This window comes from Rana temporaria, chromosome 10 (genome assembly GCF_905171775.1).
Source record: "Rana temporaria chromosome 10, aRanTem1.1, whole genome shotgun sequence".
Lineage (NCBI taxonomy): Eukaryota > Metazoa > Chordata > Amphibia > Anura > Ranidae > Rana > Rana temporaria.
The window spans coordinates 28,733,349-28,759,344 of record NC_053498.1 but is presented as its reverse complement, the minus strand read 5'-3'; the positions used below and the strand labels follow the sequence as shown (position 1 = coordinate 28,759,344).

General features: G+C 43.3%; 1 protein-coding gene across 2 annotated transcripts in view; it reads right to left on the bottom strand.

Annotated features, from left to right (window-relative positions):
• Positions 1-25,996, bottom strand: part of NECTIN2 (nectin cell adhesion molecule 2) — a 161,758-nt gene that overhangs the window by 81,926 nt on the left and 53,836 nt on the right. For both annotated transcript variants that reach the window (XM_040327457.1, XM_040327456.1), the window contains exons 4-5: positions 22,788-22,905; positions 20,571-20,722 (exon numbers count right to left, since the gene is read on the bottom strand). In XM_040327457.1, coding sequence (XP_040183391.1) covers positions 20,571-20,722; positions 22,788-22,905 — 270 coding nt within the window. The remainder of the gene's footprint in view (positions 1-20,570; positions 20,723-22,787; positions 22,906-25,996) is intronic.

Sequence of the window (25,996 nt, the reverse complement as noted above, 5' to 3'; positions counted from 1 at the left end):
TTTACTTGCACCAAGCTCGAAAATCTCATACTTCTAATAGAATTCTAGTGGGAAAAAGCTGCAGGTCATGTTTTAATAAATCACATGAACACGGACTTATTTGGATATGTTTTTCACCTGCAGAGGAAGCAGGTTTTGGGCGTTCAAATAAAATCTGCTCTAGAGGCCAAGCTGGAAAGGGAGTGGATGAGCACAGGAGCACAGCTATATCAATAAAAAAAGTACTCTGTTTTGGAAAGGGCAAACATTTCATGATTTTTATCATTGTTATTGAGATACCAGACATGTCCGTGTTTGGTGGGAACCAGTGGGTCAAGTCATCCTATACCTCTCAAAAACTGAACCCGTGAGATTCCCCAGCAGTTGTTTGCGGCTCTGCCCTTTCCATAACACCAAACCAAATGGGTTGGTTTCTTACAGCTGGATTTGCAAACGGTTATTCTCCATAGTGAAGACACCTTCATTGGCGCGCGACACAGTTCTGTAGTTTTTTTAATGGCCACAAATAAGAACTCTGGAGAGACTATTATACCACTAGAGGACTTTGTTGACCAACATGCCACTCACTTAGCCAGCAAGCCAAAGCATCATATTTCCTTTAAAGAGGTTGTAAAGGTACAATTTGTTTTCCTAAATAGCTTCCTTTACCTTAGTGCAGTCCTCCTTCACTTACCTCATCCTTCCATTTTGCTTTTAAATGTCCTTATTTCTTCTGAGAAATCCTCACTTCCTGTTCTTCTGTCTGTAACTCCACACAGTAATGTGAGGCTTTCTCCCTGGTGTGGAGTGTCGTGCTCGCCCCACCCCAATGGACTACAGGAAAGTCAGGTGAGAAAGGAGCTGTGTGTTAGTGGGCGTCCCAACTCTTCTGTAGTCTCCACACCAGGGAGAAAGCCTTGCATTACTGTGTGGAGTTACAGACAGAAGAACAGGAAGTGAGGATTTCTCAGAAGAAATAACGACATAAGTGAAGGAGGACTGCACTAAGGTAAAGGAAGCTATTTAGGGGAATTTCTTTTTACCTTTACAACCCCTTTAAGAGCAAGATCATTTGTTGTTCTTATATGCTCTTCGAATCCTGTATCAGAAACAAGGTCTCACAGGCGTGTGCCAGCGTTGGACCAATGTGAATAGGGATTCATTCAAATTAGTAAGGGAGTGCATTTTCTTCCCATGAGTGTAGTTTGGAGTCAAGGTAGGTTACCCAGTTCTGGGTCTAGGATGCTGCCTCTCTGGCCATAATAGTCCAATTGTTTAACAGATGGACAACTTTTTGGGTAAGTGGTTAGGACCTCCTAGTATAAGGTGACCAGATTTTTTAAATGAAATCGGGGGACATATTTTTTCTTTACTAGTAATGGCAACAATCAGCTAATCTCTGCCCGTCGCTGCCCGCCTCACAAGTCTTACTCTTCAGGCCCCGGCTACTACTGGATGGGGAGCGGAGGAAGATCAATCCGCCAGGGAAGGCAAGGAGATAGGCAGGTGGCTGGCCAGGATTTAAGCCAAGGCAGAAGAACATGCGAGCGGAGCTGAATGGGCATGCGCCCAAAACTGAAGAAATATTACCTCCGCTCCGACCAGCACATGATCATCAGAAAGGGGCACAGATAATTGGAAAAATATAACCCCCCTATGCAAGTAGGCACGGTGGAGCGGGGGGTGCAATTCAAATTTTTTTATTTTAATTCTGCACTGACTGTCTTTGAAATTGCCCCTGCCCCCTATTAAATCCAATCTGGGGACAAAACCAGGGACAGACTTGGTCCGGGGACAGTGTCCTCAATCAGGGGACTGTCCCCTGAAACTGGGGATGTCTGGTCACCCTATCCTAGTACAAACCTCCACCTTGCTTTAAATTCGTTAAAAATGTTTAGCTGTAAATAACATCAGCTACAACCTATGCGTTTCAAGAAAAAAAAAAAAAAAAGACTCTCCTTCTTTAGGGCTTGAAAAAGGATTTGCAATATAAATACGAATGAACCGAGGATGGATTGAGGCGAGCTTCATCATCGCATCCTTGCTTGGATGTTGCTAAGATACTCCCAGCTGCTACTGTTCACCTCCGCCATCACTGAAGCAAGCTCTCTCAGATTCAAGCCCCCCTCACATGCGTGCTTACCCCTGATGAAGTGTCTCCAAGTTCAGCTTTGAGAGCTTGCTTCTATGATGGTGGGAGGGAACAGTAACAGCTGGGTCTTAGCCATGACCCAACAACAAGGCTGGATGGAACAATGCCATCTCCGGGGGTGTTTCAGTCAGGCTTCAGGAGGTATGTAAACTGCCTACACTTATAGCAATTCCCCCCCATCAACACAGTCAGTGTTTATAGGCAAACTCTGCCCATAGAGCCATTGTGTCCTCCCATTGGGGTGTGCAGGGGGAACCTGTCCCCGCCAGGAGAAGTGATTATTGCTAGCAGCTGTAATTATTTTTTAATTTTCTTTAAGGCACTTGTATAGCTCCCACAATTTACACGTTACATGTACATTCACATCGGTCCCTACCCTCAAGGAGCTTACAATCTAAGGTCCCTAATTCCCATTCATATACTAGGGCCAATTTAGACAGAAGCCAATTAACCTACCAGCATGTTTTTGGAGTGTGGGAGGAAACCAGAGGAGTACCCAGAGGAAACCCACGCAGGCACAGGGAGAACATGCAAACTCCAGGCAGGTAGTGTCGTGGTTGGGATTTAAACCAGCGACCCTTTTTACTGATAGATGAGAGTACTACCCACTACACCACTGTCCTGCCCAAAGCCGCTAGCAATAATCGCACGTAAAATCCCACAGGCTGGTTGAACCCAAGTTGATCAATCAGCTTGGGTACATTCAGCCTGCCCATACATGGTTTGAATCTTGCCAGATCCCTGCTAAACCAGCCCAGATTTGAACCATCTATGGCCGGCTTAAGAAAAGCTGGCACCAGGACCATCATACTTCCCCCCTACCAGCCCTAAACCTGTGCATCCAAAGCAACCTTATTTAAGGCAGACGCCAAGCTTATTAAAAAAAAAACAAACAAACACACGCACACCACAAACTGTCACTGCCCCTACCTATGACTGGTCTTCACAGCAAGGAGCATTGGAAGGGCGGACGCATGTCAACAAACACACAGACCGAGATAGGTGAATTTGGTTGGTTGCGGATTGGTTGGCAAGTTGAGCTTGGTTATTCTGTGTGTTTGTTGACATGCATCCGCCCTTCCAATGCTCCATGCTGTGAAGACCAGTCATAGGTAGGGGCAGCCACAGTTTTTTTTTTTGTAGTGGTCAGACAACGCACTAGCACCTTTGCTTCTATGTGCTGGGTGTTTGGTGTACTCCTGCTCCTTTAGGCTGCATTCACACTATAACGTGGCGTATTTTGCCGTGACAAATTGTGCCGTATTGTACTGCGATTTGCCGCGACAAAACGGGTCGTTTTAACCTTTTTTTTTTACAACACATTGTTGTCTATGCCGAACGCTGAAAGCCGCCTGAAAAAAGGGTCCGGGACTTGTTTTGAGCTTCAGGCTTACGGCGTTTCGGCGTGGAGATGTGAACCATCTCCATAGACAACAATGTAAAATCACCCCTCCAGCGGCACGAGCGTCGGGCGTAAATACGCCAAGGTGTGAATGCAGCCTTAAGGAGGGTTGGGCTCCCTCCAGTCATCTGCCCTTCATCTATCCATCAGCATACATGTGCTTCCATTGAGGAGACTTTAAATTTTAGAGTTAGGACTGAAGTACACAGGGAGCCTTGACTGGGCCTGCAGCTTATGCATGCATTTGCAAATGCGTGCAACTAAACCCAGCTTTTAACGCACTGTTAGACAGGTGAATTGCTGATTGGTTGGTAAGTTGAGCTTGTTTATTCTGTGTGCGTTATAAAAATTGATAGACTGATGGTTTGTGCGCAAGTCGGCTCCCCAAAGTCATAAATAAAATGTCAAACTAAAATCGAATTGTATGCTACCGCCTGTTCTTGTCATTGCTATTCGCACAGCCTAATAACGAAGTCCATCTATTAAAGAGGAAAAACAATGCCTCCCTATAAAAGCACATTTAAAAATAAATAGAGTTTAGAAAACTCTTAAATGCATGCAAACGCATTATTGCAAATGCTGGGAACAAATCTTTTCACTATACAGCTTCGAAGCGTCTACAATTCCCAAAGCCCAAAATCGAAACAGCATGAGAAACAAGATAGCGAAAGAAACTATGTACTTGTAGCGGGGCTATTTCTGGTCTGACCTTAAACTGCAAACAGATTAGAAAGAAAAAAAAAAAACACTAACACAAACACAAGCAGAAAGAAACGATTCAGGGTGCTGCGGATGAGGAAATTATTGGTGCGCAGCTGTGTCGTGCGGTGATGTTAATAATTGACCTAGTTGCTTCAACAGGCATGAATGGATGAAGCATGTTGCTGTATGCTGGTAATCTGGAACCCTCCATCTTGTACAGTTCCCAGCCCTCCCCCCCCCCCCCCCCCCACCTCGCCTCATATTCCCATAACAGCGCTGCACTGGCACTGTCAGTCGGAGCTTCATCCCAACACAATGAAAGCCTGTTGATTGCCAACTCGTCTTTCATACAGGATTCTTCACAGTGATCAAAGAGGCCTCTGCTAATAGCCAAACAAGAGAAGGAAGCTGAACAAGGCTGAACCATTAATTGTTCTTCCTTTAAGTAAATATCCTGTATGAGGCTATTGTCTTCCGACGTTCACTTTGCTTTCTATAGTCTTGAGGAGATGGCGTCTAAATGAAAACAAATAACAAAAAACATGTTTTTTTTCATGTCACACAGCAAGGGATGACCATGTGTTTAGCATTAGCTACAAGATATGGAACCAGTTTTGTGATCAAAATGATATTCTCATTTCTGGAAAGGAAAACATGGGCCAAGACAAAGGGCTATCGAGGTGCCTGTAGATGCTAGAGTCTGGTTGGATCACCCACAGGCACCTGGGTCTGCCAGCAGGGGGGTAGATTCAGTAAAGAATTACGCCGGCGTATCCATAGATACACCGCGTAATTTCAAAGCTGCGCCGGCGTATCTACTTTCTGTATTCAGAAAGCTAGATACGCCGACATTAGCCCAAGATACACCTGGCATAAGTCTCTTACGCCGTCGTATCTTAGGGTGCATTCTGACGCTGGCCGCTAGGGGTGCTTCCGTTGTTGTCGGCGTAGAATATGCCAATTACCTAGATACGCCGATTCACAAACGTACGTACACCCAGGGCAATTTGTTTACGTTAGGCTTTTTCGGTGTTAGGTTGTTCCTGCTATTAGGAGGCGCAGCCAATGTTAAGTATGGACGTCGTTCCCGCTTCGAAATTAGCATTTTTTACGTTGTTTGCGTAAGTCGTTGGCGAATAGGGCTGGACGTAATTTATGTTCACGTCGAAACCAATACGTCGTTGTGGCGTACTCTGGAGCAATGCACACTGGGATATGTACACGGACGGCGCATGCACCGTCCGTACAAAACGTCAATCACGTCAGGTCATCATATATTTACATAAAACACGCCCCCCCCTTCCACATTTGAATTACGCGCGCTTACGCCGGCCCCATTTACGCTACGCCGCCGCAACTTACGGAGAAAGTGTTTTGTGAATACTGCACTTGCTCCTGTAAGTTGCTTCGGCGTAGCGTAAATACAATAGGCTGCGCCGCCGTAACTATGCGCGCCCCTACCTGAATCCAGCCCACGGTTTGAAAAGGTAAAAGGGGATGCGCACTGCAGACAGCTCTGATGGTGGCTTATAAGGTAGTAAGGAAACATAGGCCACGGCTTAGGGCACCAGAATGGCCTACAGACATTAAGAGGCTTGTCAGATCAGCCTTGAGCACCTTGGCTGCCAATGGGGTCTTAAACAGGGGGGGAAAAAAGGAGGTACACTGCACACAGTCCTGATATCTTCTCATATAGAAAGGAAACATGGGCGAATCCTTAGGACACTAGGGGTGGCTAGAGATATTAAAGGTCAGATCAGCCACGGGCACCTGGTTCTACCAGTGGGGTCCTAAACAAGTAGACAGTCCTGGTGGCGGCCGTCAGGTAGAAAAGGTGACATGGGCCAAGCCTTAGGGCACTAAAAGGCGTCAACCGACAATAAGAGGCTGGTTGGATCAGCCTAGGTCACCCGATTCTACCAGTGGGGTCCTAAACAAGTGGACAATCCTGGTGGTGACTATCAGGTAGAAAGGAATAGCGATTGTACAAGGTGCCCCAACCCAGCTATTGATATTCACCGTAAAAAGCCTCTAGTAGGGGTGTTTATGAGTGCATCATAGACATGATTTTCACTGCAACTGCCAATGGGCAGCTTAAAACAGAAATGAGAACATGAACACGAGAATGCAAGGTCTGTTTATTTTCCAACCCCTATCCCCTAACAAAAAATGCTAACAAAGCAACACATAAAAAAACAAACAAACGAAAAAAAAAAACACCTTGAGGCTTCCTATTGTTGCACGTATGAAGTCACTGGGCCATGGTATCCCAAGAAACCCAAATCTCACAAGAAGATGCTCCAGAAAGGTGTATTCTTGTGGGATTTGAGATCCTCTGCTGTCTAGGATCCCCCCCCCCCCTTAGGGAGTCGTATAAAATGATTTTTTTTTTCCCCCCGTTTCTCTTATTTTTTTATTTCAGGGTTGTAAAGAACTCATAGGTCCACTTTAACATGGTATCCGGAAAAAATGACATGTTCAAACACTGCACATGTACCGCATGTATAAGAAGAAATGATACTCTGGTCATTTAAGTACCACATACATGTTTCATGTCTCACTAATACTATTATTGCAGTATTATATTCTTTTTACGAGTATTTAATAAGAGATAAAAAGCAAAATTCTGACTTCAGTAGCTCTCAATGGCCAATCTCACTTTAATAGCCTTAAAAATACAGGAAACTATGAGCAACTGCAAATGGCAAACCATCATCGCTCTTTGCAGTGAGCAAATAAAATTTGCAGTATTGCCATAGGCATGCGCACAGGGTGTGCCTAGGCACACCCTAATCCTGTGCTGGGCAGATTCCCCCTGCTGCTTGGTTGCAAGAAAGAGACTGGGGAATCTTTGTCCCCAGTCCCTTTCTTTGTCGCAAAAGTGAGACATCAGGGGCCTATTTGGACCCCTGATATTTCACTAAAGCCCCCAATGACAAGGGCACCTAAAAAAAAAAAAAATACAAAAAATGTAAAAAAACAAAAAAAAAAAAAACAAATAAAATGATTGTATAAAGTTATTATTAAAAAAAAAAAAAAACGACTGACATCAACCTCTGCCCTACTGACATCGTCCACTGCCCTACCGACACTGTCCATTGCCCGGATTATAGGACATACGTGTTTGAGCTTTGGGGTGTGCACCCTAATGCAATAGGCTCCGCACACCTATGAGTATTGCAATTTTCAGCCTTTGAGAATGCACAAAACAAAAAAAATTCCTTCCAGCTAAGCACTTTGATAAAATTCTAAACATGCAAACTTCACAGTATTTAATTTAATTAATTTAATCAAAAGGTGTGTTTAGATGTACACAAAAACTATTCCTACAGTTGGTTATTTACAGAATTCTACTAATGTGAATCAGGTATAACAAGTCAGAAGAATTTTAATCATGGCATACCAAACAAATTATATTAGATCTATTAACGAAGTATATAATAAAACACACATGAGCAAAGCGAAAAAGGAAAAGAATGGTATATACAGCCATGACTATTTCCTTGTCGGCTGTCCTCAGAGGAAAAGATTTACATAAATTCTCGTCACGCATAGCCGGTGACTCAACACCTTTCAGACAGAGGCAGAAAAACAGGACATTTAAATCACTGCTTTGTAATGTAGCACTCTACTGCCTGGGGTCACCCTGTGACACGCACCGGTAAGACAGGAAATGAAAACCTTTAAATCTTTCACCTGGTTGGCCCACCTGGAAAAGGGCAATTCTACAGAAACAAAAACTGCTGAAAACTAAGGCACACCCTCATGTTGTTATCTTTAAAAATATACAGTCATTAAAAGGTATAGTACTTCATATAAACCACTTAAAGCAGATGCAAATAACAGCAGCATATTTGTTTATCCATTTTCTCCATTTCTTTTCTCATTTTGTTGATTCTACATATTTCTGTGCCCTTCTGTGTCCAACGAATAAATTCAGATTTTGCTGGTTGGTTGATCTGTAGATATTTGAAGGTCCTATCTCCACAGTCAAAATGGCCACCAAACTAAAGATAGTCATACTTGTTTTGAACTTAAGTCAATTCCTGTTAAGGCCCCATTCACACCTAAGCGACAAAACGCCCGACGCGGGACGCTTCTGTCGCTTGAGGGGAGAATTCCCATTGCCGTCTATGGAGATGGTTCACATCTCATAGACGCGCAACGCCTGTCGCCTGAAAAAAAGTCCCGGACCCTTTTTTTCACGCGAAAGGCGCGTTTTCCCATAGACAGCAATGGGAAGACTTTAGAAAAAAAAAAAAAAAAAAAAGAAACATTTGTAATCGCGGCAAATCTGCCGCTACACGCGTACGCGGCTGTCGCTTAGGTGTGAATGCAGCCTTAATCAGCCAAAATTTAAACCCCAGATGCCCCCGTCGGCAGCACCTAACCCAGCAAAATAGTCAATTTCAAGATCAAAAGGAGCTGGCTAGAGATTTTTTTTGCCCGAACAGCAATGGCATCCAGTCACCGTTTGGGTTTTCAAGAAGCCATGGGTGTCACGGCTACTGGGAGGCAGGGAGATTTCTCTATACCTGTGGTTTAGCTGGGCAGCTGAGTGTACATTCTCGGCATGTCACAGTGCCGGGAAAAATTAACTTCCATACACATCTGATGCCGCGTACACACGACCGTTTTTCGGGTTGTAAAAAATTATGTTTTTTTTAGGTCAGTAAAAACGATCGTGTGTGGGCTCCAGAGCATTTTTCACGATGTAAAAAAATGGCCTTTAAAGATTTAGAACATGCTCTAATTTTTCACATTGTTTTTTAACATCGTAAAAAATTGTCGTGTGTAGGCTTCAACGACGTGAAAAAAAACGTGCATGCTCAGAAGCAAGTTATGAGACGGGAGCGCTCGTTCTGGTAAAACTAGCGTTCATAATGGAGTAAGCACATTCATGACGCTGTAACAGACTGAAAAGCGCAAATCGTCTTTTACCAACACAAAATCAGCAAAAGCAGCCCCAAGGGTGGTGCCATCTGAATGGAACTTCCCCTTTATAGTCCCGTTGTACATCACCGCGCTTTGCTAGAGCATTTTTTTTTCACAATCGTGTGTAGGCAAGGCTGTTTTAGCGATCGGGTTGAAAAAAAAAAAACGTATTTTTTTCTAGACCATTAAAAAAAAAATGTACAACCCGAAAAACGGTTGTGTGTACGTGGCATAAGGGTTATGTCATCCTTTGCAAGCCACTGAAGATGTCTAAAGTTGTGAACCCAGAAGACCAAGAAAAGGTCGGCATGGCTTAGGTCATTTCTGTATATTGTACCGGTACAGAGGAGATCAGTATTTTGAAGGTTAGTTCTGCTTGCAGTATTTTAATACAGTTTAGCTTAAAGTTGGCCATGCCGATACAAACCGATTGTACAACTTCCTTTAGAATTTACCAACTACATTCTGTGCAGACTATGCAATCTATTCAGTTTATATCAGATTAACCCGGGCACTACATCATTGTTGATTAACCCCCAAAAAAAAACAGCCAAAAAAAAAACCCAAACAGGGTGCATCTAGTGTATTAACCAGTGGTGGCCCGTCCATAGAGGGTGCACGGGTGCTGCCACCCCTATCCATGTGTCCGGCCCCCTGATCTACATATCAGTGGCGTCGGACCATAGATTCCAATGTGTGGTGGGAGGCTCCAATAGGCTTCAAAAAAGGGTGAGCTCGGAGCCCACCCAGTTATGTAATGGCAGCAAATACATTTTCGCTGTTATCACACTAAAAATCCTCCCCACCAACCAGGAGGCAGTTTCCCAATTGGCCAAAGCGTCAGACGATCCTATTGGCACTTTGGCAGAAGACACACGGAGGAAAGTTGGGTTGATTGATCAACCAACTTGGGTACATTCAGCTTGCCTAGTTGCCTATACATGGTTCAAATCTTGACGGGTTATGCAGAGATTTGAACTGCCTATGGCCAGCTTTAGAAGATTCAAATGACAGGGTCTCCTGGTGCCTCCAAGACCTGGATAGCCAATGTAAAATACCTTTGCCACACTATACTGTACAAAGTTCTGATGCATTTCAAGAGAGATATACCCTCTTCATCACAGCATAACTTGCTTTGGCAATTGTAGTATTGTAAAAGGTCTTCTACATTGGTTATCAGAGTCATGGAGGAGCCAAGAGACCCGCCGGTCTATCGATTCTTCTATGCTTGTGATTGTACAGATTTATGAATATATTTTTACTTTATTAATAAATGTTGTTTTCAGATAAGGCACTAGGCTAGTATGCCCTTCTTGCTGCCCCCCCCCCCCATTTTGACTCCCCCCTATCCTATATTTTCCATATCTGAAGAGGGCTGCAAAGCCGTGAACGGATTCTTGGCACCGTTTACACAGACCAGTCAATAAGCTCCTTAGTTAACAAGCCTCTCTGATTCAAGTCAAGTTCCCTCACTATGGCCTTTAACACATAATGTGGTGTCTGCTTTACATTGCATCAATCTAAAAACTGGCTACGCATTGCAATCCAATTATACAATCTCTGTAATCTCTTAAAATTTGCCAAACCAATCCGTTCATTTGGCTACCAAACCAAGGAAAGCTTATTCTATTGAAAAACAAAAAAAACGTCTGGATCACCAGGGACAAATTGAGGAAAGAAAGTCTAAAAAATTAAAACGAATGCAGCCACCACATATAATTGTATTGTGTATAATTGTTTGTTTTTTGGTCTAATACTGCCTTAACATATGTGTCAACCTACCGTCAAATAGATATCAATAGAGATGCTTGGCTTGCCTTTGCCATGTAAAGACCAACCACAGTTTTGTGTCTTCGAATCAGGGTTTTTTCAACCCTTTAACTCAGAGGAACCCCTAAAATAATTCTTAGGACCCGGGAAACATTTCTTAATTGGTGGTCAATGGCAGAAAAAAAAAATGCCCCTTGTATTGGTTGTCAGTAGGAAGAATGCGACCCTTATAGTGGTGGCCAGAATACCACCCTTACAGACAGCTTATAAAAGATAACTGGTGTCATGCTGGTGGCTTTGCCAAGTGGTACAAGACCTGGAACCATGCAGGTGCCATCAAATGAGGGGTCAATGAGCCACAGCTTGGGGAACCCTTAGACACCTATGGAGTAATCCCTCTTGAGAATGGCTGCCATAGATTGTTGTACCAATATTAGTTCAGGCTTTACCATCCCACTTGAAAATACACTTTATTACATAAAGTATTGGAAACACGCACATGAACTTTAAATGGCATCCCAGTCTTAGTTTCGTAGGGTTCAATATTGAGTTGGCCCACCCTTTGAAGCTATAACAGCTTCAACTCTTCTGGGAAGGCCATCCACAAGGTTTAGGAGCGTGTCTATGGGAAATGTTTGACTACTCTTCCAGAAGTGCATTTGTGAGGTCAGGCACTAACTTTGAGTCACATTCAATATTAAACCCTACAGGCTAAAGCCTTACACACACAATTGGATTTTCTGCGGACAAAGCGTAGGACGTTTGTCCGAAGGGCGTTGGCCGTGAACTTGTCTTGCATACAAATGGCAAAAAACTGTCGGACAACACAAAACTACATGGTTTTTTAGCTCTTTAGCACCACCCTTTGGGCAACTTCTGCTAATGTTGTGTTATGGTTAGCATGCGTGTTTGTACTTTGGAGTTTTGTCCGAAAGACTTGTGTACACACACGATCGGATAAGCCGACAACACACATTTGTTGGCATAAAATTTTAAAGCATGCTATCCCACATCCGACAACAATTGTCCGTTGGATCGTACAAAAGGTCAGATTTTCCGTCAACATCTTGTCATCACACAATTCCCGCCAGAAAATCCAATCATGTGTATGAGGCTTAAGGCTGGGTTCACACTGATACAACACGACAGTCATCCGACGTTCATCCTACTTTGCTCTGCGACATCAGTCCTACATCAATCCGACTTTCATGAACAGGATACTACTTTGATCCGACTTTGTGATAGTCTGACTTGTTCTTTGACCAATCAAAACAATCCCAGAGTGAGATTAATTATTTTCACTGCTGCTGTAATCACCATGTTGGATGTCACAAGTCGGATGGTTAGGAATAAGGATCCTACTTTGATCCGACTTCAATGGGCTGAAGTAGGATCAAAGTCGGACCAAAAGTAGTGCAGGGAGCATTTTCAAAGTCGGACCGACTTGTGTCGGACCAGTTAAGACGGCTCTCATAGGGAAACATTGATTTTCACACATCCTGCGACATGAATGTCGGAGCGTTTGTCGGACAAGACTGGGATGCCATTAAAATTCACGTGTGTGTAAAGGCAGGCGTCCCAATACTTTTGGTAATATAGTGTAGTTTTGGATGCAGCAGTGTTGAATAATGATCTCTGGCTCCATGCATCTTTTTTCTATATTTGTAAGTGTAAATTAAAGTTGAAAAACATTTGATTTTTTTCACTACCAATTATTGAAAAAGACAGCAAAGATGCAAAAAAATCAAAAGACATTTTCTGTATTGTTTCACACAGGCTCGAAAAACACCATGATCTCGATTCACAAATGACAGATTAACTTCAAAAGTGGGATAATTATGTCAAATGTGTCTTGGAGCTAGTTTATTTTATACACAGCACAGCTGTAGGGAACTATAGACAACCAGCTGTATCCTCCAAAAATAGTACAGCACTAAAAAACACAGCAAAGAGCTTAACGATCACGTCTTTTCATCAGTTTCTTTAAATATAGGTGCCTTCTGCAATTAAATGGTGGCGAGAGCAATGTTGCAAGGGATTCTGGGAAGAGCCAGGTCAAGTGGTCGCGCTACAGCATATGCTAGATAGCAGATTAGGTCAGAGGGGGGGAGCGAAATCCACAGATGTAGGAAACTGACAGGCAATTCACCATGAAACAAAACTGCCGATTTGCAGTAATCAACGGTTACCGTAGCCACCCCTCTGACTTCATCTGCTGCAATTCCACCCTCGCCTTTAAACACTTGTGCATGACAGATTTTAGATTTCCAAGTACAGATAAGTTTTTCAATTAATTATTTTCTTATATTTAAGACAAAAATAAGTCAAAAGTCCTTTTGTTCCTAATCAGTCAAGAGTAGGCTAGTTAGCAGTAAGACGGCTAATCAAAGGATTAGGTGTGCCAAACGACAGATAGCTACGACAACAAGGGTGAAGCTTTCATTGAATTCATCACATAAGGTCTTTAGACCATCGTCAGACAGGCCATTAAGCAGTAAATCAATACCACTGAAGGTCAGTGTCATTGCCTATATTGATTAAAAAAATAAAAATACAGAAATCTACACAAATCACTGTAAAGCCAAAAATGTACTATAAAAAAAAAAAAAAAACTGATCTTGCATTTGTGGTAACAAAAGCGTTAGTAAAATGCATGCCTACAGTACTCAAAGAGTTTTCTTTATTTTCATGACTATGAAAATTGTAGATTCACACTGAAGGCATCAAAACTATGAATTAACACATGTGGAATTATACATAACAAAAAAGTGTTAGGCTGTATTCACACCTGAACGCGGCGTATGTTACTGTGATTTGCCGCGACAAATTTCAGCGTTTTGTCCCGCGATTTGCCGCGACAAAACGCAGTGTTTTTTAAGCCTAACATACGCCGGAGGGGTGATCAACATTGTCGGCTATGCCGAACGCCGAAAGCTGCCTTAAAAAAAGGTCCGGGGCTTGTTTTGAGCTTCAGGCGTACGGTGTTTCGGCGTTCGGCGTGGAGATGTGAACCATCTCCATAGCCGACAATGTTAAATCATCCCTCCAGCGTATTGCAGGCTGCAATAGCGTCGCGCTACAGGCGACAATACGCCTAGGTGTGAATGGAGCCTAAAACAACTGAAAATATATTTCATATTCTAGGTTCTTTAAGTAGCCACCTTTTGCAGCAGACACATCTCTAGAACTGTTAAGAGGAGACTGTGTGAATCAGCCCCTTATGGTAGAATATCTGCTAGGAAACCACTGCTAAAGAAAGGCAACAAGCAGAAGAGACTTGCTTGGGCTAAAGAACACAAGGAATGGACATTAGACCAGTGGAAATCTGTGCTTTGGTCTGATGAGTCCAAACTTGAGATCTTTGGTTCCAACCCCCGTGTCTTTGTGCGACGCAGAAAAGGTGAACTGATGGACTCTACATGCCTGGTTCCCACTGTGAAGCATGGAGGAGGAGGTGTGATGGTGTGGGGGTGCTTTGCTGGTGACACTGTTGGGATTTTATTCAAAATTGAAGGCATACTGAACCAGCATGGCTACCACAGCATATTGCAGCGGCATGCTATTCCATCCGGTTTGTGTTTAGTTGGACCATCATTTATTTTTCAACAGGACAATGACCCCAAACACACCTTCAGGCTGTGTAAGGGCTATTTGACCAAGAAGGAGAGTGATGGGGTGCTGCGCCAGGTGACTACCTCTTGAAGCTCATCAAGAGAATGCCAAGAGTGTGCCAAGCAGTAAACAAAGAAAAAGGTGGCTACTTTGAAGAACCTAGAATATGAAATATATTTTCAGTTGTTTCACACTTTTTTGTTATGTATAATTCCACATGTGTTAATTCATAGCTTTGATGCCTTTCAGTGTGAATTTACAATTTTCATAGTCATGAAAATAAAGAAAACTCTTTGAATGAGAAGGTGTGTCCAAACTTTTGGTCTGTACTGTATGTGTACAGTCCGGCCCTTGTGGCCTAGGGGAGCATAGAAGGCATCACAACGATCCAACATGGATGTGCTCTTATCTGCTCAACAGAACATTTGAGAGCTCCAACCAGGTGGATGCAGAAGGATTTAATGCAAGCCCCTGCTTTTCCAACACAAATGGCAGGCCCTTGTGGCCATCCTATATAAAAAAACATTCCTTTGTCTGCTCATTAAAACATTTAAGAGCTCTAACCAGTGATGCAGAAATGGAAGGTCCATCTTTTGCAAGCCCCTACTTTACAAAACACAATTGGGGGAAAAAAAATAAAAAAATACCTTGGGAGGCCAAATCCCACAAGAATGCACTCAAGCAGGGAGATATCACTTGGGCCTCCCAGGACATTACAGTGCAGAGTAAGATTTTTTTTTTTATCAATAAAGTTTGCAGAGTTAACCATCAAAGACATAGATCTGACATAAAACATTGCCCCATACAATAGTATGTGACCTGTACAATAGTACAGGTCACCTACCAAATACTCAGAGTCTTTCCCGAGTTCAGCCGAGCTGTCTCCAAGCATTTCCGAGTCTCTACGGTGCCCCCCCACCTCTGGCTACATGATGTATTGCATGCAATAGAAGTCAAATTATCTTTGTTTCCATTGACTTCTATGGGGAAACTTTTTGATATGCAAGTACTTCGGATTACAAGCATTCTCCTGGAATGGATTATGCTCGTAATCCAAGGTTACACTATATAGCCAAGGAAGTAGGAAGTGGGCTGGGGCATCCTAAGAGTTAGTCCTTCTTAGGCCTATTCTGAGGGCCATCTAAGTTGAGAGGGAGCCAGTGAAGAGCAGAGAGGAGCAAGGGAAAAAAAAAGGGGGCTTGGAGAAGAAGAAGTGGTAGGGTGGGTGCCCACAACCAAGATCCCATCAAACGCATTTTGCAATTACTGTGGGCCCAGACAAGAGATCTTCAGAGAAATGGTTGAAGTTTGGGAGATGTAGAAAATCCAGGTTAAACATATTTGCACAAAGGTTGGATACCTATCGCGTCAAGTGGTCCTTAGATCTTATATCTACATAGCTGCATTGAGTTCCTCCAACCATTACCGGATAGAAGGGATAGTGTTTTTTCCCCCCAAAGCCTAGTGATGAGATCATATGGCTTTTTGTGTTGGGTAGGGGGGCATAGGGCTTGCAAAAATGGAAACCTTCCCTTTGGCATGGCATGCTTTAACCTTGGACTTAATTTCTAGGTAATGACGACTATGTTGTCCAAATCCCACAAATAGGAACATTTTTCCCCCATTTCTTTTACATGCCTTAAAATTGTTTATATATTCAATACTGGATTGTATTGTCTGGGGTCTTCTTTGAGGGACTAACTACAGACATAAATCCCAGGACCAGAGGGGGCTCTAGGCTTTGTGAGGCCTTGAGCAAAACTTAGACACGGGGGCCCAATTCGTGCCCATAATGGGTAACAAAATTCAAGCAAATAAAAATGGCTGCAGAAAGTTGCACGGATCTAGCACACAGTGATTAAGCAGAGGCAAATTAGGCGGCCACAAGGCTCCTGTGAGTGTGAGGCCTTGAGCGACTGCCTAACGAGCCGCCTCTGCCCAGGACACCCTTAGCAGATCAGAACTTTGCCATTATTAGCGGTTGATAGCATGGCTTTTCATACCGATTGACTGTCCACAGAGCCAAATTATAGACTGGCTTCAATTTGCAGCTATTGCATGACAATTGCGTGTGGTTTTGCAGCTCTGAATCAGATCACCCAATATGAATGATGTACAAGCTACCTTAAAATTGTATTACCCCCTCAGTATTTATAAGCAGTTGATTTACTGCGTATGCAGCTTCTTTATCTTTTTATCCTGGTGCCAAAGCCACTGCTCCAGGTTTCCGGTGTCATGCTCCCTTTTTCTTGCAGCATGCTTTGAAGCTACCCTTGCATGCAAGGGCTAAAAGTTGTGCCTTCTTACACTGTGTGTATCAATAGAAACACACAGCTCCATAGCCAAGGATGGTAAGGTATTCACCCTGCTCCTCCAATCTCCAAGACAAGGAGACGGAACTTTCAAAAGTTAACTCTTTTCTATGAAACGGCACTAAGAGAACAAGAGCCAGGAGCATTGAAAGCTGAAAACTGCAAGCGCTGGGGTATAAATGTTAAGAAACTAAAATTCAAATGGCATACATAGCACCTAATAATAATAATAATAATAATAATAATAATAAATAATAATACTACTAAATGTAATACAGAGGCCAATTTTTTTGTTGCTGAATAGAGAATCTACTGAATTGCTACATTTATACTGCTGGCTACATGATGAAAGGATAGCGTGCAAAAGCATTTGTCCATTGTGGATAGCGCTAACTTTGAATAGAAGCCAATTCGAAGTTGTGCATTGTTGAACAGAGCAGTTGTTTATTGTGGAGATAATTGAACCATCTCCCCTCCTTTTTTTAAAAGCTGGAAAGCACCAGAGTCCACAGAGTCCTGCATTCCATTGAGCATATTCCTTCTATAGCTGTGTTATGATGAGACCTTGATTTTATCATCTTCTCCTGGTGCCAGATCACCCATACTAAATGGACTATACAAGGCTGGTGTGGATTAACAGCTAATTCTGGTTTGAAATACCTGCAGTGGAAGGTTTGCGCTGCTATAGACAATGCTATCTAAATTGAATGCTAATGGTTAGTGTTTTTGTAGTATAGTAAATAACATAATTAAAAGTGAAAAAGGACACAAGCCCATCGAGTTCAACCAAAAAAAGAAAAAAACATCCATTTACAGATTTCTATACCCAGAGGAAGGAATAAATACATTTTTTTCCTCTACTCGTTCTGTGGATTACATGAAGTCAGGGCGGACCAAAAGCCTGACCTGCACCCTCAGTGGAATACACCGAATGGGGGGGGGGGGGGGGGTTGACATACATGCTGGAGTGTTCTCCAAACTGCGGGCCGGATGTGGCCCTTTGCTTGCCCTTGAGGCACTGACCACTGACCAATGATGCGTCACCATTCATCCCATAGACACCAATGGGGCACCAGTCCTCCTACTGATGCCAACAATAGGGCACAATTCCTTCCACTAAAACCAATAACTGGGCACTTTCTAATCCCACTGCACACAGTCTGGCCCCCCTAAAGCCTCAAGGATAGTAAACTAGCCCTTTGTTCAGAAAGTGTGAAGACCCCGGTTCTAGGATGCTAGAGCCTCTGAGGTGTGGAGAGGATAAGCTCCACATTCAGGGCCAGATTCAGGTAGGAGATACGCCGTCGTATCTCTGAGTGTGAGGCGTCGTATCTTGGCGCCCGATTCAAAGAATCAGATACGCCAGAATTTGTCTAAGATACGACCAGCGTAAGTCTCCTACGCCGTCGTATCTTAACTGCATATTTACGCTGGCCGCTAGGGGCGTGTACACTGATTTACGCTGGCCGCTAGTGGCGTGTACACTGATTTACGCCTAGAATATGTAAATCAGCTAGATACGCCTATTCACGAACGTACGCCCGGCCGTCGCAATACAGATACGCCGTTTAAGTAAGGCTTTTTCCAGCGTAAAGTTACCCCTGCTATAGGAGGAGCAGCCAATGTTAAGTATGGACGTCGGGCCAGCGTTGAATTCTCCGTCGATTACGTAGTTTGCGCAAGTCGTTTGCGAATAGGGCTGGGCGTAATTTACGTTGACGTCGAAAGCATTGGCTTTTTGCGGGTTAATTTGGAGCATTCGCACTGGGATACTTTCATGGACGGCGCATGCGCCATTTACGTGGGTTGACGATGATTTTGCATAAAACATGCCCACATCTTACAGATTTGAATTAGGCGGGCTTACGCCGGCCAATTTACGCTACGCCGCCGCAACTTACGGAGCAAGTGCTTTGTGAATAATGCACTTGCCTGTCAAAGTTGCGGAGGCGTAGCGTAAATAGGATACGCTACGCCACGCCCGCACAGAGTTACGCGCTCCCTACCTGAAACTGGCCCAAATTGTGTAAGTCCTGTAAACTTTTAATTTTGCATTAAGAAAGTTTAGAAGAAAAACAAAAAATGAGTGGATTTCAGTGGTTATTCCTCAGGGCTTAGATAGTGATAATAAATAGGGTGAAGACTGGAAAACCGATTGTAAAATTAGATTTTACTCATTCATGTCACCAGTCTGGCTTTTATATCTGTCTGTTTCTCCCACTTGATTCCTGTCTTGGTGACCAATGTCATCAGGGCAGGAACTGAGTGGAAGTCTCTCCAACACGGACACGTCAAATAAAGATTTCTGTAGTTCCATTTTTAGCACTTTTCCTGCAGAGACCTTGTTGTCAGTGGCGTATCTAGGGTACGGCAGCCATGGCAAGTGCCATATAGGCGCTGTTGAGTGGCTAGGCACTTACCATGGTCTGAGGGTCTCTTCTTCCCTCCTCCCGAGCATAGACAAGATCTCCTTTTCAGCACCTTTGCTAATGGACTATGGCAGAGCTATCCCTGCTGCGTTCAGCCACAGCCCTCCCCTGTTCTCCCAGGCTCTCCCATTCCATCTGGTCGGATTGGCAGCGCACAAAGAAGGAGGAACATCCGTTTCTTCCTCTCCTCTGAAAATTGAGGCCTTGAGTGATGAAGATTTCATCACTTCCAGTATTGGTTCTGCATTTACCTGGCCTTGGAGGGCAGAGGAGGGATCAGGGGACTAATAAACCCCAGATTCCTCCATAAAGAGGATATGTCACTACCCAAGGTATCACAAGGGATGATAAATATCACTAGTTTTGTTAGCGGTTTGTTTTTTTAAGGTTATCTGAAAGATGGGTTTTTAAATGTTTCGACAGGGGCGCAGTTTTAGTGCTTGCCATAGGCGCCATTTTCACTACATACGCCTCTGCTTGTTGCTGTCCACTCCTCAAACATGCCTAAAAAATATTACCACTAAACACAAATCAGATTTTATACTCCAGTTTGATAACAGAAACAAACTGCTGGTCTTGTAGAAATATAAACCAGAAAGGCTTGTACAATCACCTATACTATATCTGCAGGCAACAATTTCATGAAGGCCAAATTTCACCTTATGAGGACAACCAAGCTGAACAGGTATAAATTAAAGCAAATCGCTCAATTATGTTAAAAGTGTTCTATATTCAGTCTATTTTACAGTTCCATTTAATGGAGGAAGCTATAAAGGGCAAATTATATTTTGGGTTCCATGACAATCCGTCATTGATTTACAGGAGCTACATGCAAGGAATCATGCAGAGCACAGCTTTCCAGTCCATGTATTATGACCCAAAAGGTCAGTGAGAAAGTGCTGTGCCAAGTCATGCAGGAGGGTTTAAAAATGGCTATCATTCTTCAACTGATGGTCTTTGACAAAATGGCACTTCAGTTCTTTGGGGCATGACAATTTTATAGAGCCATGTGTCATCTGACACACAATCATATTAATGGGAAACATGAAACCAGTAGACGAAGGATGAATGATAGCATCAAGTCTGATCAATGGAGCTTGATGTCTACTAGAAGCTAAGCGAATGTATGTATGAATTGTCAGCGCTGTGATTTGCTGAAGAGAAGCCATTTTGTCTCCAGAAGGATATGATTGGTGCAAGATTGTCAATGCTTAGCAATGCTACACAGCCACACCATACCAGCCGCACATGCAGTTCCACACAATGCACTCATTTACCTCTCACAATGACATCCTGGCGGTAGGCTCTGCTCCCAAGAGCATTGGTGACCTCGCACAAAAATGAACGGTTTACTCTCTCGTCCACTTCGTCCACATACAAAATATTTTCCTTTACCCGGACAGTGGATGGAAAAGGGGAATCATCGAATCTGAGGAAACAAAAGCATACAGAATTTTTTTTTTAGAACCTCTTTATCTCAGGCATTTTCAGATCCTAGATCAGCTTCTCATCCTTTTTACTCCAGAGGAACCCTTGAAATAAAATGCCAGGCCTCGGGGAAACCCTGCTAAAACCAATTCTTAGCTGGTCAGTGGGTACAATTACAGTAGTGGTCAGAATACAACCTCTACAGACAGCTAAAAAGATGATAAATTTCACACAGCTGTTTTTTCCAAGTGGCATTGGTCCCAGAATTATGTAGGCACCAGGGGCGGACTGACAACTCATGGTGCCCCCGGGCAATAGAAGATTTTGGGGCCCCTGGGCTTACAGATGGCCACCACGCCAGGAGGCAGTGCAGAGGCGGGGCAGCTAAAATCTCGGGATTTTCACATCAAAAGCATGTTGGTTTCGGACATATCAGGGACAGATCTAAAAACAACACATTTTTACATACTGTCCCTGGTTTCCTGAGCCTGGCAACCCTGATGGGGCCCCCTAGTGGCATGGGGCCCTCGGGCAGTGCCTGAGAGTCCCAATGGTCAGTCCGCCCCTGGTAGGCACCATCAGATAGAAGGTCAGTCACAGCTCAAGGATATCCTAATAAAACAAGAAATTGGTCGCACACTGGAACTCCAACTAATCTTGATGTCATCTTTATTATCGAAAGGGTCAGACAGATACAGGCAATGGTTACCATTGTCTGTATCCGTCTGACCCTTTGGACAATAAAGAGGACATCAAGATAAGTTGGAGTTCCAGTGTGCGACCAATTTCTTGCTTTATTCGTCTTCCACGGTGGTGAGCCGAAGTCTGCACCTGTGATCTACCTTGAACCCGATTGTGCCTGGAGCGGTGTGCTTCTCCTTGTTCTTTTCAAGGATATCCTGTGACTTCTGGAGGAACACTAGGGTTCCACAAAACCCTGGTTGAGAATATCTGTCCTAGATGGAATCCACCTGAGCAAGCCACCCGGGAAGCGATCACCTGTACTGGAACAATCTGCAGCTGCATGCATACAATGGGCTCATATATGTGCACCTGTGGGGTGGGGAATGCCTTGGACACCTACAATTGGCCCAGTACGGCGACAGCTTCCTGGCGGGCTTGCGCCAGTGGGTTCACACAAGGATCCGAAAAAACACCCGAGCACATCCCTACTCTTTAGGTACCATTACCACATAAGGATGAGGAAACAGCCAAAACATTTACCGATATTGATGCATTGGGTTGAGTTAAAGTGTATAGGCCAGGGATATGCAATTAGTGGACCTCCAGCCGTTGTAGAACTACAAGTCCCATGAGGAATAGCAAGACTGACAGCCACAAGCATAACACCCAGAGGCATGATGGGACTTGTAGTTTTGCGACAGCTGGAGGTCTGTCAACTACATATCCCTGGTATAGGCCAAGCAACAAGTTCCCTTAACTACCATCTTCCTTGGCTACCAGGAGCAAACAGCTCCAAGTCTTACCTATTGATGGCCAAATGGAGCAGCAGGGCACTAAAATGTAAATGAGTATGTGGAGGTGCAGAGGTTAACTGAATGTGGTACCATTTCCTCTACAGACAAAGTACTGATTCTTTTTAAACCAGAACTTCATCTGCTCGTCATCATATTTGTTTTCCTGTAAAAGCTTATAATGCTGATGAACGAGCAGAACTCAGCAAACCAGTTATTCCCCACCCAAGCTGCCCTTTGACTATTCACCTGCACACAAACCACAGGGAGGTGGTAGGGGGCTGACTAGTTTGCTGAATCTCATTTTGCCTTAAGAGATCGAGTCATTTTCCTTTTGAAGTTTTAGCAGACTCTTCTATGAGTCAGTGGCAATGTTCTGATATGAGCAATTTGGTCCATCCCATGCTTTGAAAAGAACAATTCGTGCCTTTTGAAGATAAATCTGCTTAATACTGGCTATTGCTTCAGCGTTTGAAAACTGATCCCAGTCCATATGGGCATTTATTGCCTTTAGGCCTTCGTGTAGATCGACCTTGGCTATAGGCAGACCACACTTGAGCATTTAGTAGGTCTTTACCCATCCATACTCACGTTTTCCATTTATACGATGTAGGAGGGGGATTGCCTTTAGCACTGCATGTTAGAAAGACGCCATTACGTTTTAAATGCCAGTTATCATCAAATCCTTCAACCGTAACCTCAGGGGGATCTGCAAGAAAATTAAATCAGTTCAGGAAGTTAAAGAGAGAAGACTTATATAAGTGAAGTTAAAGTACATGTAAACCCCAAGGGCCCATTCACACTTATGCATCGAGTTAATGCATGATCATCCGTGAGCTGCATTACTGTGCCATCAATTTTGCATTGGTGTGCTGATGCATTTTTTAAGTGCGTTAAGGTTCAGTGGCAGCTCATTCTAAATGAATAATGCTTCTTGATGTACAATAACGCATTGCATTAACTCAACACAGTCTAAATGGGCTTTAACTGAATGACAGTGAAATACCGTTTTTACATATTTTTGGGGAATTTTAACACGGGTGGTCTCCTAGATGCTTCAGGTTGATTTACTATAACCGGAGAGTGCAAGATCTGGTGCAGCTGTGCATGGTAGCCAATCAGCTTCCAACTTCAGCTTGTTCAATTAGGGCCCTTTCACACGTACGGACCGTATGTCCGCATTTTCATCCGTCCATTTGCGGATGAAAACGGGACATACATGGGTCCCTATGTGATTACGGGTGTCAGCGGATCAACATCCGCTGACACCCGGAATTGGTCCGCCTCCGCAAAGCTCCGCATTTGCGGACGGAAGAAAACCCTATTTTTCTTCCGTCTGCCGGATCGGATGAACGCGGACATACCGTCCGTGTTCCTCTGATCCCCCATAGGGGAGAGCGGAGGAAAAACAGGGCGGTCCCTGCACAGTGTGCGGGGACCGCCCTGTCCGCTGCCAGCTCAGTGGCGATTTTATGGAGGATCCCCGCTGAGCTTTGCGGACACGGAGCGGATCATTAGTGATCCGCTCCATGTGAAAGGGCACGATTTCTTCCGTCTGCAAATGCGGATCTTTGGGGAGGCGGACAAATTACGGGTGTCAGCGGACACCAGTAATCACATAGGGACTCATGTATGTCCCGTTTTCATCCGCAAACAGACGGATGAAAATGCGGACATACGGTCCGTACGTGTGAAAGGGCCCTTAAGCTTTGACAAAATTCTGGGAGCTTATTGGTTTCTATGCACAGCTGAACCAGATTTTGCACTCTGCAGTTTTAGTAAATCTACCCCTTCCAGGTTAACATACATGCATTCCAGCATTGGCTCCAGGCCATTTGTCTTGGCATATTTCCCAATAACGAGAACAGTGCAAGGGGGGCATATCTCTACAAACGCGTCAGCCTTCCAAACGCAGCATATATAGCATCGCCCGAAGCTGGAGTTGTCTTTTGATGTGCTTTCCCCCCCCCCCAATCTTATGCTTTCATCAGTATCTTATTTGCTTTTATATTTAATACAAGTTGGTGGTGGTGGTTATGAATTAGGGGCTTGCGTCCTCCTGTGGCTTTTTACAGTTTTTTTCGAAAGGGACCCCACTTGAGGAGAGCAGCATCGGATTTAGCATTACGGGTTGTGGAGTCGGAGGAAATTTTGGGTACCTGGAGTTGGAGTCAGCAAACAATGCACCGACTCCTACTAAATTTAGATTGTCGGAACATTTAGGAGTCAAAACATTTATCTACCGACTCCACAGCCCTGGTTGTGACAACATTGGATGTACGACTGTGTGAGTGCTGAAGTGATAGAACTTTTCTGTGGACTTGGGAGACCATGTCAGAGAAATCTACAACAGAAGTGCCTGAACAGGGATCTATATGGCAGCATCGCCAATTATTTGTTTAAAAAAATATATAATATAATATAATTTTTTTTTTTTTTTTTATTAAAAAAAGAAGTTACAGATTAAATATTGAAAAAGTAAATTTTTTTTTTAAAACATGTTGAAGTCTACGATATCTTGGCAATTGGTTGCATACACAGTTGTGCTCAAAAGTTTGCACACCCTGGCAGAAATTGTGACATTTTGGCATTAATATTGAAGATATTTACAAATTGTATAAAAAAAAAAAAAAAAAAAAAAAAACACTTTTATTTAAAGATCATATGAATCCATTTATTATTACATAGTTGTTTGGCTCCTTTTTCATTTATAATAACAGAAATCCTTCAAACGGCCCTGAACACACATTTACATACCTTGGAATGTTTTGCCTTGGTACAGACACACATGGGTTAAAATGGCATTTAAAAAAAAGTAAATTTACCACATCTGTGGCTTTTTAAATCACAATTAGTGTCCGTGTATAAATTGTTAAGGAGTTTGTTAGCTCTCATGTGAATGCACTAAACAGACTAGATACTGAGCCATGGGGAGCAAAAAAGAACTGTCAAACAGCCTGTGTAACAAGGTAATGGAACCTTGTGAAAGCCCTGTTGGCATGGTCATATTTTCAATATTAATGCCAATATTTCTCAATGTCTGCCAGGGTATGCAAACTTTTGAGCACAACTGTACCTTAAAACATACAATGCTTCCCATGCCAACAGCATAAAATGAGTTGCAGAAGCCAGAAGAGTAACTAGCCATGAAAAGGGAAGAAAATTGCCCCACAAGGTTAGGGACCAGTATAGATCATTGGTCAAATATTCTGCATCAAAGCCCAGAGTGCACTTATTTTTAGTTTTTTTTTTTTTTTTAGGTTTCTTTCACATTATGTAATAGCCAAACTGATCTGAACTAGGGAAAAAATAAAAAATGAACTTCTAGGATGCAGCATGACTTTTGACAGCTTTGCTATGAATAATGGTTTCTGTCCTTATTCCAACAAATCTCTATTTTTGAAGCAATAATCTTCTTTTTAATTATACTAGAGGTTCTGCAGGAAGCTACACATTCAGAAGTAATTAAGCAGAGAACAGCGAAATAGACCGATAAAGGTCTTAAGTATCTTTTGAGTTAAGTTGGTCCCGCTATAGATTTTTCCTTCATTGGCATTCATGAATGGACAGCACTTACCAGGTGTAGCATCCGCTGCAACTGCATACCACTAATAGGACTGCAGATGCTGGATACCAACTATTTTGCATGACTTGTCCAGTGTAGGCTGGATGTCTTGCATACAAATGAATCCCATAGTAAAAAAAAAAAATTACTACAAGTACGACTGTATTATAGCGTATCTAAACCCAAGAACAATAATGTATAGTGTTACAGTTACCAGTCATCAGATGTGGCTGCA